This window comes from Haliotis cracherodii, unplaced genomic scaffold (assembly GCF_022045235.1).
Source record: "Haliotis cracherodii isolate W230 unplaced genomic scaffold, xgHalCrac1.p SCAF_2, whole genome shotgun sequence".
NCBI lineage: Eukaryota > Metazoa > Mollusca > Gastropoda > Lepetellida > Haliotidae > Haliotis > Haliotis cracherodii.
Window position 1 is genome coordinate 79,197,001 of NW_027266275.1, and position 17,256 is coordinate 79,214,256.

General features: G+C 42.5%; 1 protein-coding gene across 3 annotated transcripts; it reads right to left on the bottom strand.

Annotated features, from left to right (window-relative positions):
* Nucleotides 1-1,938: 1,938 nt before the first annotated feature.
* On the bottom strand, nucleotides 1,939-16,830 carry LOC139468544 (uncharacterized). 3 transcript variants are annotated; one of them, XM_071250590.1, is made up of 6 exons: nucleotides 16,659-16,830; nucleotides 14,524-14,601; nucleotides 9,653-10,415; nucleotides 4,318-4,453; nucleotides 3,624-3,753; nucleotides 1,939-2,099 (listed from the first exon to the last, which is right to left on the bottom strand). In XM_071250590.1, the coding sequence occupies exons 3-6, from the start codon at nucleotides 10,288-10,290 to the stop codon at nucleotides 2,014-2,016; spliced, it is 990 nt and encodes a 329-aa protein (XP_071106691.1). In that variant the 5' UTR covers nucleotides 10,291-10,415; nucleotides 14,524-14,601; nucleotides 16,659-16,830; the 3' UTR covers nucleotides 1,939-2,013. The 3 variants fall into 3 exon arrangements, with proteins under 3 accessions (XP_071106691.1, XP_071106692.1, XP_071106693.1); XM_071250591.1 differs by having other exon boundaries at nucleotides 14,524-14,604; XM_071250592.1 differs by lacking the exons at nucleotides 14,524-14,601; nucleotides 16,659-16,830 and adding an exon at nucleotides 11,512-11,651.
* Between the last annotated feature and the right edge of the window lie 426 nt (nucleotides 16,831-17,256).

Genomic DNA, 17,256 nt, shown 5'->3' on the forward strand with positions numbered 1-17,256 from the left:
TCGTTTAGTCAGTTATTGCCAGAAGTATGGAGTACTAGTGGAACATCCACCCCGGAAAATCACTGGGGGTGTTCGTTAAAGGCACTGCAATTCACTTGTGCCAAGTTGCGTCCCTTGGCCACGCCAGGAAACTATGATCGTTAGTTCGAATCCCGTTTCGTCCCCGATAAAGTGGTAAACATCTGAGACCTGCATCACTTCGGGCTTTCCTCCCACGTCAAATGACAGGTCGTGATATCAACTGAATATTGTTCAAAGCGGGGTTAAACCCAACTCGCTCACTCAGTCATACTTTGTGAAGGGACATTGTGAAGTAGTATTTTCTTTCTTCTGTTTTGAGAGTTGACCTCGTTTCTCGAACAGACGCAGGACTAATATAAATGTAATGATTTACAAACACAGATTTAACAGTTTATTCATTTAAACGAGATAAGAAGTGTTTAACCTTTGCGATGTCTGAATTATAGATCATCACAGAATCTGTCATTACGCACTCGGATCCACTCGGCTTATTCCGCTGCCTCCAATATACTTCGGACAGCTCCGGTGTAGTGATATCACGTAAGTTTGAAAATTATCTTTGCACTGCAGAACGACGTTGTTTCAATATATGCTTTACAGAATCAATTCGATTTTAAAATAACTGCAGACAGAAACACGTTCAGCATATACAACAGTTCGGCAACGGTCATGTGACAGTCACCTGAAAAAAATTATTTCCAATATGGATTCTTCCCTGCGCTGGCAGAGATAACTTCTTAGGATTCAGGAGAATCGAATGACCTGGCGTGTACATAATAACCTGTATACAGAACCGATGAGACAGAGACACATTACCACTGAGTGAGTGACCGCGCGTGTTTGATATACAACATGGAAATATACCGATATTATCAGGGAAAAAAACAAAAAAAACACAAAAATATGACCTAATCTGCCATGACTATGATAAATAATACTTGAACACATCGAAAGTGAGGCTTTGATCAAACGGCGTATGAGTAACTATCCAATGATTAAATTAGCTAACATTAAATCACCTTGCAAAGATCCTAAAAACGTACTGTACATTGGTAACACATGAAACGCGTTACTTTTGTCAACAAATACATCCAACTGGTAACAATCACAGGAGAACAAAATCACAGAATGCTGGCAGTCTGAGTACCACAATCAGATAACTGAAGAACATTGACCAGATGCGTGCATATGTAAAATATTCCAACCCTGTGCTCAGTAGAACATGCTTGAACATGCGTTAAATTTTGGGATGAACTTTAACCTGTGAGAATGAGACAGCATAACGAAACAACGATGTGAGTTAGATTATACGACGCTTCATACAATATGGTTATCTAACGATTTGGACACATTTGATAAAAAGAAAACTGACCAAAGCGTTCCTTAACCAATATGAAATTAAAAGTATGTACAGAGAAATAGTAGTTGAGAAAAACAAAAAATCAAGTAATCGATGACATACTTGTTTTTTTTGTGGTAGATCTTAAGGTCGCTGTTTGATAAGCATTACTTAGAAGTTGAGGGCTGACAAAGTCGACAAAATTTATGGATAACAACTTCTTTAATTACTGTAAAGGCGACGTTTCTGTATAGATCCTCATACCGTTGTCAAGCAAGACTGTGTCAACCACCCCACACCCTTCCCGACCTGCAGTATATATACCGAAGCCCCAGCAAAATAACCCCTTCATTCCCCACCCTGACAACCCCCGTCCCAGTAAGTCCTACTCCATCCTCTACTGACACATTGTTGAGACCAGAAACCCCTCTGACGCCCCCACCCCTACAGACAACGAGGGCTGCCATAACCCAAACCCTTCCTCTACCCCTATGGAAAATGTTGCACGTCCCCTTTAGCACTATCCAACCCCCTCCACCCCCTTCCCCAACTCTATCCCACATAGGACGTGAGCCTTTTCCACCTCACCCCACCACCAACCCCACCCCCACAGGACACACCGCCTGCCCCAGTCTTCACTGTAACAGACAGCACTAGTCGTACTCGGAGCCGATGGTGATGCTGAGGTCGCCAGGGTGTATGAAGGTGGAGTGGTACCACTCGTTTGTGTCGACCACAACTGAAACACACAAGACGTACATGTAGGCTCTGTGCACTCGGGCACAAGGGGGATGTTGACACAAATCAGATTTCCAGCCATTGAACCTTTCTTCATTCTCCCAAATTATACACCGCAGAGCCTTTATATTTCGGATCCCGTTTTCTGGAACGCTGTTTGCACACGGTTCTCCTACTGGCAACATATTAGACTAACATCAAGTCTCTGAAATGAACATATTTTACAGAAAAAAACAGTTGTTAAAGTATAGTGATAATATATAGTAAAAAGGACCCAAGAGACCTTCTTAATTTTTAGATACAGCAGTAATCTAGACTTGCCAAACATTATAAACTTGCATGGGCTGTATTGGACATACTTGTTTCAGGACAGACTAGCCACATATTAAAGGCGCAAGAACATATTACCCACTTTGTTTCATGAATACTTAACTCAAATTCTTATTTATACTGGACAACACATTCCAGACGCATGGCGGGTATAACCCTGTCTTGTGCAATGATATCGGGAAAGGGTAATACCAATGTGGCAAACATGTTGATACCCAGAACATATGTCGATAATAATCCGTCTCTAGACATCGTAAAGATGACGCAAAGCATTTAACACCAGGAACCCGCCTACTTTAAAAGGGTTTCTCGCAGCGTGTGGCATATTCATCCAGTCCTATTCATTCGGAGCAAGCAATCACTTTTAATCGCCTCATGTATCAACAATGTATAGCAAGTCCTAATTTCAGTAGTCCCTCTTACCCAAGAGCGTACAGTTAATAAAACAATCACCCATTTTCATCCCCCTTCTCAGCTCTAGCAGCCTTTACTCTCTTATTTGTCAGCCCCTTCCCAGCTCTAGCAACCTTTACTCTCCAATTGTCATCCCCTTCCCAGCTCCAGCAACCTTTACTCTCCAATTGTCAGCCCCTTCCCAGCTCCAGCAACCTTTACTCTCCAACTGTCATCCCCTTCCCAGCTCCAGCAACCTTTATTCTCCAATTGTCATCCCCTTCCCACCTCCAGCAACCTTTACTCTCCAGTTGTCAGCCCCTTCCCAGCTCTAGCAACCTATACTCTCCAATTGTCATCCCCTTCCCAGCTCCAGCAACCTTTACGCTCCAACTGTCATCCCCTTCTCAGCTCCAGCAACCTTTACTCTCCAACTGTCATCCCCTTCCCACCTCCAGCAACCTTTATTCTCCAATTGTCAGCCCCTTCCCAGCTCTAGCATCCTTTACTCTCCAATTGTCAGCCCCTTCCCAGCTCCAGCAACCTTTACTCTCCAATTGTCAGCCCCTTCTCAGCTCCAGCAACCTTTACTCTCCAATTGTCAGCCCCTTCCCAGCTCCAGCAACCTTTACTCTCCAATTGTCAGCCCCTTCCCAGCTCCAGCAACCTTTACTCTCCAATTGTCAGCCCCCGAACTGAGGCTTGCTGGTATATCTTCGTGAATTAGTTGTATTTAACATTATACATCATCGAAAGTTTATTTCGGGGACTATATGTTAGTGTACAGATATGAGGCACTTACATATGTCCCCCTTCTTGACCGTGACGTTCATGGAGGGACAGACAGACTCGCACTCGGGACTGGGGATCAGGGTCCACGTCTTGGCACCGGAGATCTGGGCCTGCCATGACGGCCTCATCACACTGTCCAGCTGGAAAGGAACAGTTCGCACACTAAGTCACATCCTTACAGTAAGGCCACACTCTATTGATTTTATGTTTCACGGATGTATGACAGCTTTTCCACACAAGGTCGGTCGAAATAAAAATATAAATAAAGAGCTATGTCAATCATTTATTTATTTATATGAAAGTAATTCTGCCTTGGAGTTCAAACTGCAGCTGGCTTCTTGAATCACTGATAGTGATGTTTACATTGAACTGATATATAACAATTTATATTTTATAAGAGGGACTATATTACTAGCGGGAGACATAATAAAAGTAAATATGTTTTATTTATTTATTTTCCAGCTGTCGCTCAGCAGGTGCGGGGGGCTGTGAAACGAAAAATAGAAAATGTGTGATGCGATATAGAAAAATGAATTTCCCATTTGATAACAAAGCCTCATGTTGAGACTATTATGATTTTACAATATACCTTGTGACCCAAATACCGTACACCTTTTCATTAAACGTCGGTGATACTATATACGCTTGGTATATCGCAGATGGAACGTTTACATCGGGGATCTCCTTCCTAACGTGGCACTCACATGAATGAAAGCCCCAACGCCCGGGCCCCCCATAAAGATCCAGTCTAGGGTGCTGGACTCGGAGTCGTTGGGGAGGAAGTAGGGGCGCTGGTAGTGACTCCGCAGCTTGGCCGCGACTTCCCGGTGACAGTTACTCCTGGAACGCAATATACATACTTTACGGTACGAGCGAACAGGGACACTTTCTGGTCCTGAATACATACTAAGGTCAATCCCCGTGAAGATCTGGGTTAGAATTGGTCTACAGCAACCCATGTTTGCCGCAAGAGTTGACTATGTTTGTCGTAAGAGGCGACTAACGGGATCCAGCTCGCTGACTTGGTGGATGCATGTCATCGTATCCCAGTTGTGTGGATGCTCATGACATAAATCACTGGATTGTCTGGTCAAGACTCGATTATTTACAGACCGCCGTCATATAGCTAGATTATGTCTGAGTGCGGCTTTAAACAACAAACAAAAAATAACAAATAAACTAAGATCAGTCTAACTTAATGACAGGTCACAGCAAATGTCCGCCTGACATTGTGGTCATCCAATTCCCGAATCACAGAAATTGTCCTCGTGGCATTGTGGACATCCAATCCCCGAATCATCTTTTACAACTGGGGATACGGGGGATATTCAAAGGTGCATCGTCATGAAACTGAACGTACATCAGGTGACGCATTAGTGTACACGCAGGGATTCAGTTTATGTAATATGTTAATATTATGCATGTTATTTATGAGTTTTGAGTGAAATATGGTACTTGTTGTTACCCTGGCTGGGGCTCGAGGATAAACTAAGGACTGGTCGGCTCGGAGTCCCTATACTGTGTCTGAGAGGGGAATGCAAGTGAAACCGCGGTATGGTGTCTCAGTCGGCCAGCACTATAAAACCGGCTTTATCGGGACTAGTACAAGCAGCCACCTATACGCACACGCACGCACACACGCACGCACGCTCGCAGCTCGATTATAAAGCCCAATAATCTTGAATGCGACGTCAAACCTCATTTCACCTCACCAGCAGCACATCAGACCATCAGCATGCTACCACATTCCCCGTTACAATATGACATCTAGTTCCACGTTACATATATATCATGTGTACTATACTTCATACCTACATATTCTGCGTCCGCATCACTCATTTATCAACTGCATCTACTTACATGTTACAGAAACGGCCCTATTTAAACAGGAAACACTGTCCTTCATTTATACAACACTACAATAATATTGTGTATCCGCTTCAATCGTTTATCAACAGAATCTACCAAAATTAATCTTAACTATCACCATGTATTCTGATTCTATGTTAGGCTAACGCTTAATTTAAATATATATATATTTGATAGAAACAAGTAACTCCATTTGAATTGAAAAAGATTCCGAGTGAGTTTGGAGATTCAGAACTCGAATCTGAGAAATTCTAGACTTGATTCATTTAGGTATTTGGCATTACAGAAAGTGTTGGGCGGAAGGGAAAATAATATGGTTCAGGGACTGCGAGACAGAATAGTACCACCTCGTCTAGTCCGGACCATTGGCAATGCGACGTAACATCCGGCACATTCATATGGCTCTGGAAAATGGACTTGATTATGCTTGTCGCAAAAACGAACCCGGACTTCAACAGAATTCCGTCAAACCGTCGAAATGTTGGTTGGTCGATTTCTCTTCAAGTCTTCAACACGCGTTAGAAAAGTGAAGATGTGAGTTATCTCCCTTGGTCGGTACTCGCGTCCTTGGCATAGAGCAGCGTCCATCTTAGCCCTACCCGTTCACAAGTACTCGATAACCCTTCAGAGCCCTACACAATCACTCACTTCTATTTCAACATTAGAGTGTTTATCCTGAAACATCCCAGATCTCCGTCAGCAAGGAGGGAAACAATATCTAATTCACTGATAGATAAGTCGACTTCACTGCCAAGTGAAGACAAGTAAAGAATGTATTTTCCGCGTCATCACTGCCGCCATGTAGACATCTCCACGGCCGGCTGATGCAACACGGCAACTGTATCCGGTCCCGTTAATGAACGTCACACCTTCACGTGTTGCTGGGAGCGACGCGTGATGTGCACATATGTTCGGGCTAACGACGTCGGATGCTTGACAGAACACTGCAGTCCGTTTGTAGATCGTGAACAAACCAATTAAATGATATGCATTTATATGACCTTATTTATAAAGTCACGTTAAATCACCGAAAAAAATAATGATTTGATAGGGAAACAGCACCACTTCTACGTTGGTTTAGTTTAATAATGTTGTTATGTCATAGTTTTTGTATCATCCGGACTGTCGGCGCTTGTTCTAATGGTGTGTTGTTTGAGGGACAGAGGGCTGATGACCTATATTTGAAAATATGTCTACCCTTCAAGGATTCCAATTTAGAATCGTTTCTCAGCAACCTATCGTTGGCGTAAGGGGCGACTAAATGGAACGGGGGTTCAAGCTCGGTGACTTGGTTGATTGCGTGCCATCGTACCCCGATATCGGGGATCGGTGCTCATGATATCAATCACTGGACTGTCTCATCCAGACACGATTCTTGACAGGCCGCCCTTGCGGCTACAGCTGCAGAGTTTAACAAGCAAACAAACAACACATTTTTAACACGGTGTGTGAGATACTATAACAGTTCCTTGAATGAACTGGACAAAAACTCGTTTGATTTTAAATAACTGATGGACAGTGAATCGAAAGAAAATCAAACAAAAAATAAAATAAATGAGTGACTTATACGCTTATGTTTTATCGTGTTGCGTAATTTGTTCACAATAGCAAAGTTTAATTAAGGTTTAAATCAGAAAGTTTTGAATAAAACGTTATTATCGGTTTCGGATAACGCTTCGCGTGATCGGTCATCCAGATAATTTTCAGAATCACATTCATGTCCGATTGACGAACCTAAACAAAATCGATTTAATCAAAACATGTTTATTTCTTTTCAGATGTTATGTGTGTGTTTACCTTAGCAATTGTAGTTAGGTGGACGACACGCTATGGACATTGTTGGGAAATACATGGGAACGTCTCAAATGAAACAGTGACAATGATCGGAACAATCGTGTTGCAATTGTTGTTTCGCCATCCGACTGTCTGCTATGGTCACTCTCTGGGTATGAACAATTACATAGGTAGTGACGTACTATGAAGGAGATGCGGTTGCTTTGTTGTTTGACGCCATACTCGGACATATTCCAGATATATGACTTTTGTCTGTAAATAATCGAGTCTGGTCCAGACAATCCAGTGACTGACAACATGAACATCGACCTACGCAATTGGGATACGATGACATGCATCAACCAAGTTAGCATCAGTCATTACTGTTTGCGTCGTTATGCAACATTCACTACCTCAACCAGGCGCCTACATCACGGCGAGGTGCACCAAGAACACCACGGACGTCGCAGGTCAACGCTTGTTAACAGGAAAGTTGCAAGGCCAATTCGCTGGCAACGTCGAGATATCGTCGCATTTGATCCTATCTGGAGCGCGTGCAACTCTAAAACATTAACTCGGGAATGCGGATGTAGCATAGGCTTCAACGACGCTACTTCAACAAACGTCGCCTTCTTTCGTTAAGATGACGTCGACAAGGGCGTACTTCATTCGGAATATATCAATGTAATTCGTTGTGATTGAGTGAATTACGCCGCTTTTAGCAGTATTTGAGCAATATCACGGCGTGGACACCAGAAACTCGCCACACACATTATACCTATATGGGGAATCAAATCCGTGACGAACGAAAGCTTTAACCACTAGGCTACCCGACCGCCCCAATTTGTCGTGATGGTATTATGACAATCAATATCCCGATGCATCCATATTCCGAGGGTAATATATGACACACACACAGAGAGAATCAAGTCTTTGAAAGTTTGTTTGTTTGTTTGTTTGTTTGTTTGTTGTTTAACGCCACACTCAGCAATATTCCGGCTTTATGACTGCGGTATGTAAATAATCGAGTCTGGACCAGACAATCCAGTGATTGATGTCATGAGCATCGATCCACGCAATTGGGATACGATGACATGCATCAACCAAGTCAGCGAGGCTGACCACCCGATCCCGTTACTCGCCTCTTTCGACAAGCATAGTCGACTTTTACAGCAAGTATAGACACCTCTTTTACGGCAAGTAGGGGTTGTTCTAACCCAGGTCTTCACAAGTTAAGTCTTTGAAAGGCATTTAGAAGTGATACACATAACGAAGAGAATATATGAATGGTCAACTTTTTATTATTAGGAACACAACGTTTCGGAGTATGTACTTACTCCTTCATCAGGCAGAGGGAGAATGAGTGTTCTTTTAGGCCGCACTCAGACATATTCCAGCTATATGACGGCGGTCTGTAAATAATCGAGTCTGGACCAGACAATCCAGTGGTGATATCACCAGCAACGATCCACAATGAAACACAATCAGACAGATTACACAACGTAACCACCTGATCCTCATTGTAGTCGGTTCTAGGGACAAGTTGGGATGCTGGTGACGTACTCTGAATATCAGCTGTGCCCTTAACATATATTCTGTGAACTATATTTGAGAGTTGTTTAATGCCGTAGTCAGCAACAACCCAGTGACTGAAAGCATTAACAATTTTAACGATCGACAGGGTATACGACGGCACACCACAGACCACGGCCACCAGGGCCCGGTTCAACAAAGCAATCATAGCGCTAAGGTGAACCTAACTACCATACTTTAACTGTTTTGTTTATATCAGTGACAGCAACATATGTACCCATATCAAAATGCAGTCCATTGATTCCATCAATCACCATGCGTCACTGCACTAGTAGTCTCTAAACAATCCAGTGATCGACATCATGAGCATCGACCCACGCAACTGGGACATGCATCAACCAAGTCAGCGAGCCTGACCACCCGATCCCGTCAGCATGGTCAGTCGCCTCTTACGACAAGCATGGGATCTTCGCGGGTCAGTAGTCTTTAACAAAAGTTGATGTGTGGCTGAAATAAAGCCGATGCGACGTTAAATTTCAACTCACTCACTCACTTTAACGAAAAGTGTTTGCACAGGGAAGGCACCCCATTTTAACATTGGCTTACCATTGTCGTAGTGCTAAGAGCGCTTTGTGAAACTGTGCCCAGGGCCCCGTTCCTCAAAGCGATCTTAGCACTAAGGTGATCGTAAGTCCTATACTTTAACATAGGCTTACGATCATCGTAGTGCTAAGATCGCTTTGGGGAACGGGGCCCTGATCTTCATTTTAGCCGGCTCTAAGGGCAGTGATGGGACATTGAGGACCTATTCTGACCCAGAATCTCGCCTGCCAACTGGTATATGTACGAATGTCTGTTACTCACCATCCGAAGTACCAAGGATCTTCCCCGGGCTGTAGAGCAGCACGCTCGTCTGTCATATTCAACGCTTCTTCCAGGGTTGCGAACTCTGTCTTGTAGGGAAAAAACTGGCACTCCTCTTCCACGGATACTAGCGCTCCCTTTGTCCCCGTGTACAGCTGCTTAAAGAACTGGTAACTGAATGTCTCCATTGCAGTCCAGTTAGTTGTTCCTTCTTTGATGAGAACGGGCACTTTTGAGTAGGCATATTTCTCCACGAACCTCTCCGTTGATATACCTCTCTCGGTAGGGACGGACGTCAAACCTCGACATATCTCGCAGTCTGCTAAAGGTCGCGCCATCTCCGAAAGTAAGGGGTTGTTCGTTATGAGACATTTGGAGTCGTAAATATATTCCTCCAGGAGATCTCTAAAGCCGAATTTCGCGGCGATAACGACCGCCACTAGCACTATCAACATTTGAGTCTGGAAGGCCGGGTTGGACATAAGCCCTTTCCATGTCCACGATTTGGTTTGTTTAAACGCTCGACTTATTTCACCGTCGCTTAGACCCTTGCTCAAACCCTCCTTCCTCAGTTGAAGAAACTTCTCAATTAGTTCATCCTCTTTCAAACTGGCCTTCTTACCGTTTGTTTCAGTCATATTCGCAGCTCACCTGGGTACTTGCAATCAAGCTGTTTGTGTTCGCCGTGAGGTGAAGGACGTTTGTACTTCCGTGTAAGTGACACAAATCGCTTAGCGGCTATGCTTCAGTGAATTTCTTGTACCTGGAAGACAAGCAGTGGACAGTGTTACTTCATGAGAGCCATGTTCAGATGTAGCAGAGCTGAAGCTACAGATACCAGCCCACAACTCCATCTATGAGGTACACATCACCCCCACCCCCATGTGTAGTGACATGGATAAACGGTTGGGCCAATGAAATGAGGGGCAGCGAGCAAGTGACACACCCGGGGGCGGCCCGACAACCTCGGCAACGGTGCTGGCCAAACGTCCGCGTCCGTCAGCCATGGAGGTAACAGGGAAAGCGCTGAACGCAGATATCTGTGCTTTAACTTCGTGAAATGGGGTTCAACGCTGCGTCGTTGTGTCGGAATGGCTCGGCGGTATATGTTCACTTGCTCCTCACGCCGAAAGTACGGGATCGATTCCCGAAGGAATACATTTAAAAAAGAGAATATTGATTGCCCCGTCGGGATACGACACTGAAGTAAAGTTGAAAGAAAAGAGTTTTATTTGAATCATGAAAATACAAGTTGTACAAATACAGCTGTCATTTTCATTTCCTGAAACGGATGCTCGTTTTCACGTGACACTGCTTCTTAAAAGTGGAGATTCTCTTCTCGGGGGTTTTACAAGCTGTAGTGTCACCGATGATCTAGCTCTGATAACAAGTATGTCAGAATATAAGGAGAAGTATTGAGAAAAACAAGTACTGGAGTACAGATGTACTGAAGTATAGACTCGACCGGCGCCTTGTCTATTTCGCAAGCGCAACAAGAAACACATAGTTAAAATGCCGGGCAAAAGTAAGGCCGTTCCTAGTCCAGAAAACATGCAGGGCTCCACTCTTTGGGACGAATGGTTAAAAGCCTTACTGATATTTACAAACCATAAATCATACATTTAAAACAATAAATTATACATTTACAAACAATAAATTATATATTTACAAATAATAAATTATATATTTACAAACAATAAATTATACATTTACAAACAATAAATAATACATTTACAAACAATAAATTATACATTTACAAACAATAAATTATATATTTACAAACAATAAATTATACAGTTACAAACATATCCTACATTCACAAACAATAAATCATATATTTGCAAACAATACACTCTTACAAAGAGCTATATTTTAGGCATATAGACATATTCTTTATCACCCATCACAGTGCACAAGCTTTTCAGTCAGGTATGATATTGCAAAGGTGTTGTGCACATTTGGCTTGGAAGTGTCAAATCCTGGTCTGGTATATCCGTCCCGCCATCTGTGACAACGTCCCGACACCCCAGCGACGATACACGGACTATTAACGTTTCCCTCTACACCCAGCAGCAGCTGTGGCAACTACGTACGCTCCACAGACAGGCCGGGTTGGTTAATGGGACGATTGTTATCTATTGGTAGTGTCAGACATTGTTGTGTGTACGTGACAATAGGCATGGCAGTCTCAATACAAGGTTGTACGGTCATATGCATTGGGTCATAAATGATGAATATAGGGCTACGTAAAATCTCACTGGATTTGTATAACTGGAGGAATGATCAAACCTTCCAGAAAACGTTTAGAAAGTTTTTAAATGTGTTTATATGAAAGAGAAGAAGATCCGGGTTAGAATAAGTCTTCAGTAACCCCTGCTTGTCGTAAGAGGCGACTAACTGGATCGGGTGGTCTGGTTTGCTGACATTGGTGATGCATGTCATCGTGTACCAATTGCGTGGATCGATGCGATCAATCACTGGATTGTCTGGTCTAGACTCGATAATTTACAGAATATAGCTGAATATTGTAGAGTACGGCGTAAAACAACAAACAAACAAAGAAAAGTCAGTGGCTGATCCAGGATTTGAAAACGGGATGGTACACATAAAGCCAGGTGCCATGGCAGCGGGTGCAATTATCATTCCTTGAAGATATGAGTTTGGTCCATTATAGGAAGTTCTGATATAGCTGGAATATTAATGGGGCCTCAAACTGTATTCACTTTGGCGGATTTGTATGAAAATAATATTGTTAAAAAAAAAAGATACAAATTAATAAATTTAGTGTAAATATTATGAGACATTATCAATATGATGTACATGTACTGGTGAAACAGCTGTTTACACAATATGTCGCCGAGTGAAGAAAATCATGACATCTTAGTTCCGGTAAGCTTTCAAATACATGTACTTTCATTTCCCCCCAACTACAACTGACTGCTACAGGAGTAAGTCGGGTTTAACGTTGCCCTGAGCACTATTCCAGTCACGTGTCAGCTTGACGTTGACTGGGAGCTCAGCGTGACGTCCCAGTTGTTGACGGTCATCTCTTGGTGAAGCCACAGAGCAAGGGTCCATGCTGGGTCCATGCTGATAGATCAAGGACCATGATCGGTACTAGTGCCACGGTTGAGGGACAATCTCAGCACAGCGAGATGCAGTCTTTGATCACTGGCCACCAGCTCCCCCTGTTTCAAAAAATGCTAGGGGCAAGTAAAGTGAAAAAGGGGATTGCAATTTTGTTGCGAATTTCAGTTTTCATGGATAGATTTATTTAACTGTCCAAATGAAAGTTCTGAAAACACACGCTCTGTAATCGACTTCCAAAACAAACCTGTTTGGGACATAAAGCTACCGGCGCAGCGTTGACAACTTTTTTCATTGGCTGATATTTTTGCCGCGTTTATCTTGTGATTCTTATCCGTTATACATATACTGTTTCTGCAATTTCTGTTAATCCTACAAAAATAACAACATTGCACACATTGTCGAATGTGTGAAACGGCCTTTACTCCTGACATTGCCAGTCATTAAAATAACAATTAACAATCGGTAACTAGTGTTTTATTACTGCCATCATGTTTGGATATAAAACACCAATGCAACAGCCGGCGGCGCTATTCCACACAACCAATGCCTGTCAGGGATTAATGCCCTGAAAATACAACTGAAGGCATCTTCCATGTTGTTAGTACATGTACTTGTTACTTAGTTGGTCACGGCAATCAAGCGGATGAGCAGACAGAAGAAAGGCCACAAAGTATTAAATAATCCGAGGCTAAAGCAGGCGGACTGGGCCTCGGCCCTATCGTATTGATCGTTATAACAGCGCAGCGCGTCGAACACCGGGAACCCGATTAACCCCAATAAGCGGAATCCCAACCTGCAGTGGCGATTTTTTTGTTTTGGGTACGATTTCGCCTGTCGTTTTTTATCGTCAGTTTAACGCAATAACCCTTTTTCAAATTCAATTTTGGTCAAACATTTGTGATTAAGTATGCCCTAAAGTATAAAAACCTGCAAAGTTGCTATATTGACTTTAATTGCCCTTTAAGAAGAGCAGGGATGGCCCTGGGACCTGGGGCCTAATGCTACACAATTCGTTGTGTATGGTTGCGTCCCTTGTCCGTGCCAGGAACCACTGATTCATGGTTCCGATTATGGTCCTTGTTTTGTCAGCACCACCCCCGTGCAAGGTGCGACATTTAGTTTTCCCTGACACTCTGAGCCCTGGTGTAAGTCAAAAATAGTTCATAGCAGTGGTAAACCCATCTCACTCCACTCAAAGTGTTATGACGTGTAACATACATTCACTTACACCTACCATAATAGAAAAAGTACAGGCTATACCATTAAGGGCAGTGCTAACGGAACATAGACACACATTCTGAGACACACTTAGCCATCTTCAGACATATTACGTGTCTCATAAAACATAGATTGGGATACACCCCTGGTGGATTACCGTGTCCTTACTACAGTCAGAACAAACAAACAAACAACGATCACTTTGCATAGTTTGCCCCGTGGGGATTCCGGGTTAAGAAAACGCCCCGAACAACCTATGTTGATTGTAAGAGCGACTACTGGATCGGGGGGTCAGGCTCAGTTACTTGGTTGATAGCATACCTCCAACCCCGACCTTGTGGATTGTTATCTCACAATATCGATCATTCGATTGTCTGGTCTTGACTCGTTTATTCACAGGCCGCCGTGGTATAGCTTCACTATGGAGTGGCGTTAAACAAACAATGTGATCGACATCACGCCTGTATCCGTATTTGTACCCCCATGCAACAGAGATTCAAGTATACAAATAACCGAAAGGCAAAATAATCCTCCGTAACAACACTGTAATGACACTCTCTTACCTTGTACATAACTGTGTTTAAGTGTCCATATGTTCAGTCAGTCCTTTTCCACGTGGACAGGATCTCCTGCGACACACTCTGCTGGCGTTAAATACAAATACAAACATTAAAGGATTTAACCAAGCTGATGACATATGAACCAAGAGCAGACTACTCGGGTGGGGCGGGGTGGTTACCACGCCCCATGTGCATGTTTACCTGCAGTGTTTCTGCCAGAACATACCGTCGTATCTGGACCAGACAAACCACTCGTTAACATCAGGAACAGCGATCCAAGCCATCGTTGTACGATGATATAAACAACGTGTTCTTGCACTCTAACCAACCCTGCGTTTGTGGACTCTGTGGTGACTTGCGTGAGATTCCTTGGACCGTTTCATGCGCCAAAGTGCCCACTAAGATCAGTCTCTATTTCTATACGAATATATTATGCTATACACGCTATCATCTAGAGGGATGCGACTTTTCTCTATACGAATATATTATGTTATACACGCTATCATCTAGAGAGATGTGACTTTTCTCTATACGAATATATTATGTTATAAACGCTATCGCAAAGAGGCATGTGACTTTTCTCTATACGAATATATTATGTTATACACGCTATCATCTAGAGAGATGTGACTTTTCTCTATACGAATATATTATGTTATAAACGCTATCGCCTAGAGGGATGCGACTTTTCTCTATACGAATATATTATGCTATACACGCTATCATCTAGAGAGATGTGACTTTTCTCTATACGAATATATTATGTTATACACGCTATCATCTAGAGAGGTGTGTCTTTTCTCTATACGAAAATATTATGCTATATACACGCTATCATCTAGAGGGGTGTGACTTTTCTCTATACGAATATATTATGCTATATACACGCTATCATCTAGAGGGATGTGACTTTTCTCTATACGAATATATTATGCTATATAAACGCTATCATCTAGAGAGATGTGACTTTTCTCTATACGCATATAGTATGCTATATACACGCTATCATCTAGAGAGATGTGACTTTTCTCTATACGAATATATTATGCTATATACACGCTATCATCTAGAGGGGTGTGACTTTTCTCTATACGAATATATTATGCTATACACGCCATCATCTAGAGGGATATGACTTTTCTCTATACGAATATATTATGTTATACACGCTTTCATCAAGAGGGATGTGACTTTTCCTATACGAATATATTATGCTATACACGCTATCATCTAGAGGGGTGTGACTTTTCTCTATACGAATATATTATGCTATACACGCTATCATCTGAAGAGATGTGACTTTTCTCTATACGAAAATATTATGCTATACACGCTATCATCTAGAGGGGTGTGACTTTTCTCTATACGAATATATAATACTATACACGCGTACGCCACATCACGAGAGATGTGACTTTTCAACTTGTTTACGCAATAAAACTTGTATTAGTCCGAACTAGTACGAGCAACCACAAACACACGTGCATGCACGCCGCTATATAATATAAGTGCAATAATCTTGAACGCGACGTTCAACCCCGATTCACCTCACCTGAGTGAATGAGTGTTTTAGTTCCCGCTTCCCATGCATGGGCAGTAATTTATAGCGTCTCAGCTGAATGTGGAATGAAATACCAGCGTGACGCAGGTTGATTACGATTACTACTCATATAGCTGAAACAGAGGATCATAGTTCTATAAACAGGGATAATCTGGAGTTCGAACCGGCGAACACCGGATAAGCACACTGGATAAGCGAGACTAAGGGCGACAACTCTGCACGACTAATTACACCGCCTTAAACCATTAAAATGTGCTATCAGTGCTCACTTAAAAAGGAATTATACAAATTAAAATAAAAAAAGAAATAAAATGATCTTAGACCAGGGGCATTAGAGAGTGCATATATGTGTACATCACATCCCGGTACATATGTTCTGCCCCAGCGACATCGGAAATATTAAATTGGGTCAGGTTGACATCCTGTTACGAAGTTCACGGACGTTGCACACATTACCGAGTTGTATCAATACAAACAGTAGCTATTACACTGACCGTTCATCAAGTGACCAACACGCCCGGATATTCTACAACTAAACACTGAGGCACGAGGGTATAATATATGATAAAACACCCACCTTTGGTCGTAGACAGTGGTAAAGGCATATGCACGTTCTGTGTTACTGATAGTCTCGATAACATGTACCACGTGTTTGAAATGTTCGTTGAATCTCCTTAAATGAGTTGTATTAAGCATTGGGTTCCCCCACAGAACGACTCCTGTACGTGACACTGTACGTGGACTCTATATTCAGATGTGGAGCTTGTATTAGTTCCTGGTTGGGGGTCATTGAAACAGACACGTTCAGTTAGACTGGAGCAGTCCCCATATCATTATTATAACATGTAAATGATGTTTCAAATTACCTTAATCTGCAAACAAACAAATTGGAACAAAACATTGAAATAGTGACAATTAGAATCACTGATGCGAGAATATTGAATTGTTTTGTTATGTAACTATAGTCATAGAGAGAGGTATCGTATAGGAGTAAAAGATCTGATTTTCTAATGACATTGTGCTTCGAAAAAAATCCTACTAGGCATAACTAACACGCATTGGAATCGAACCCGGGTCTTCGGCATGACGCTTTTCCAACTGAGCTACCCCACCGCCCCTTAGAAGTATTAACATACGTAGTTGATAATTGTCTGTCTGTGTTGGCAGACTCTTAA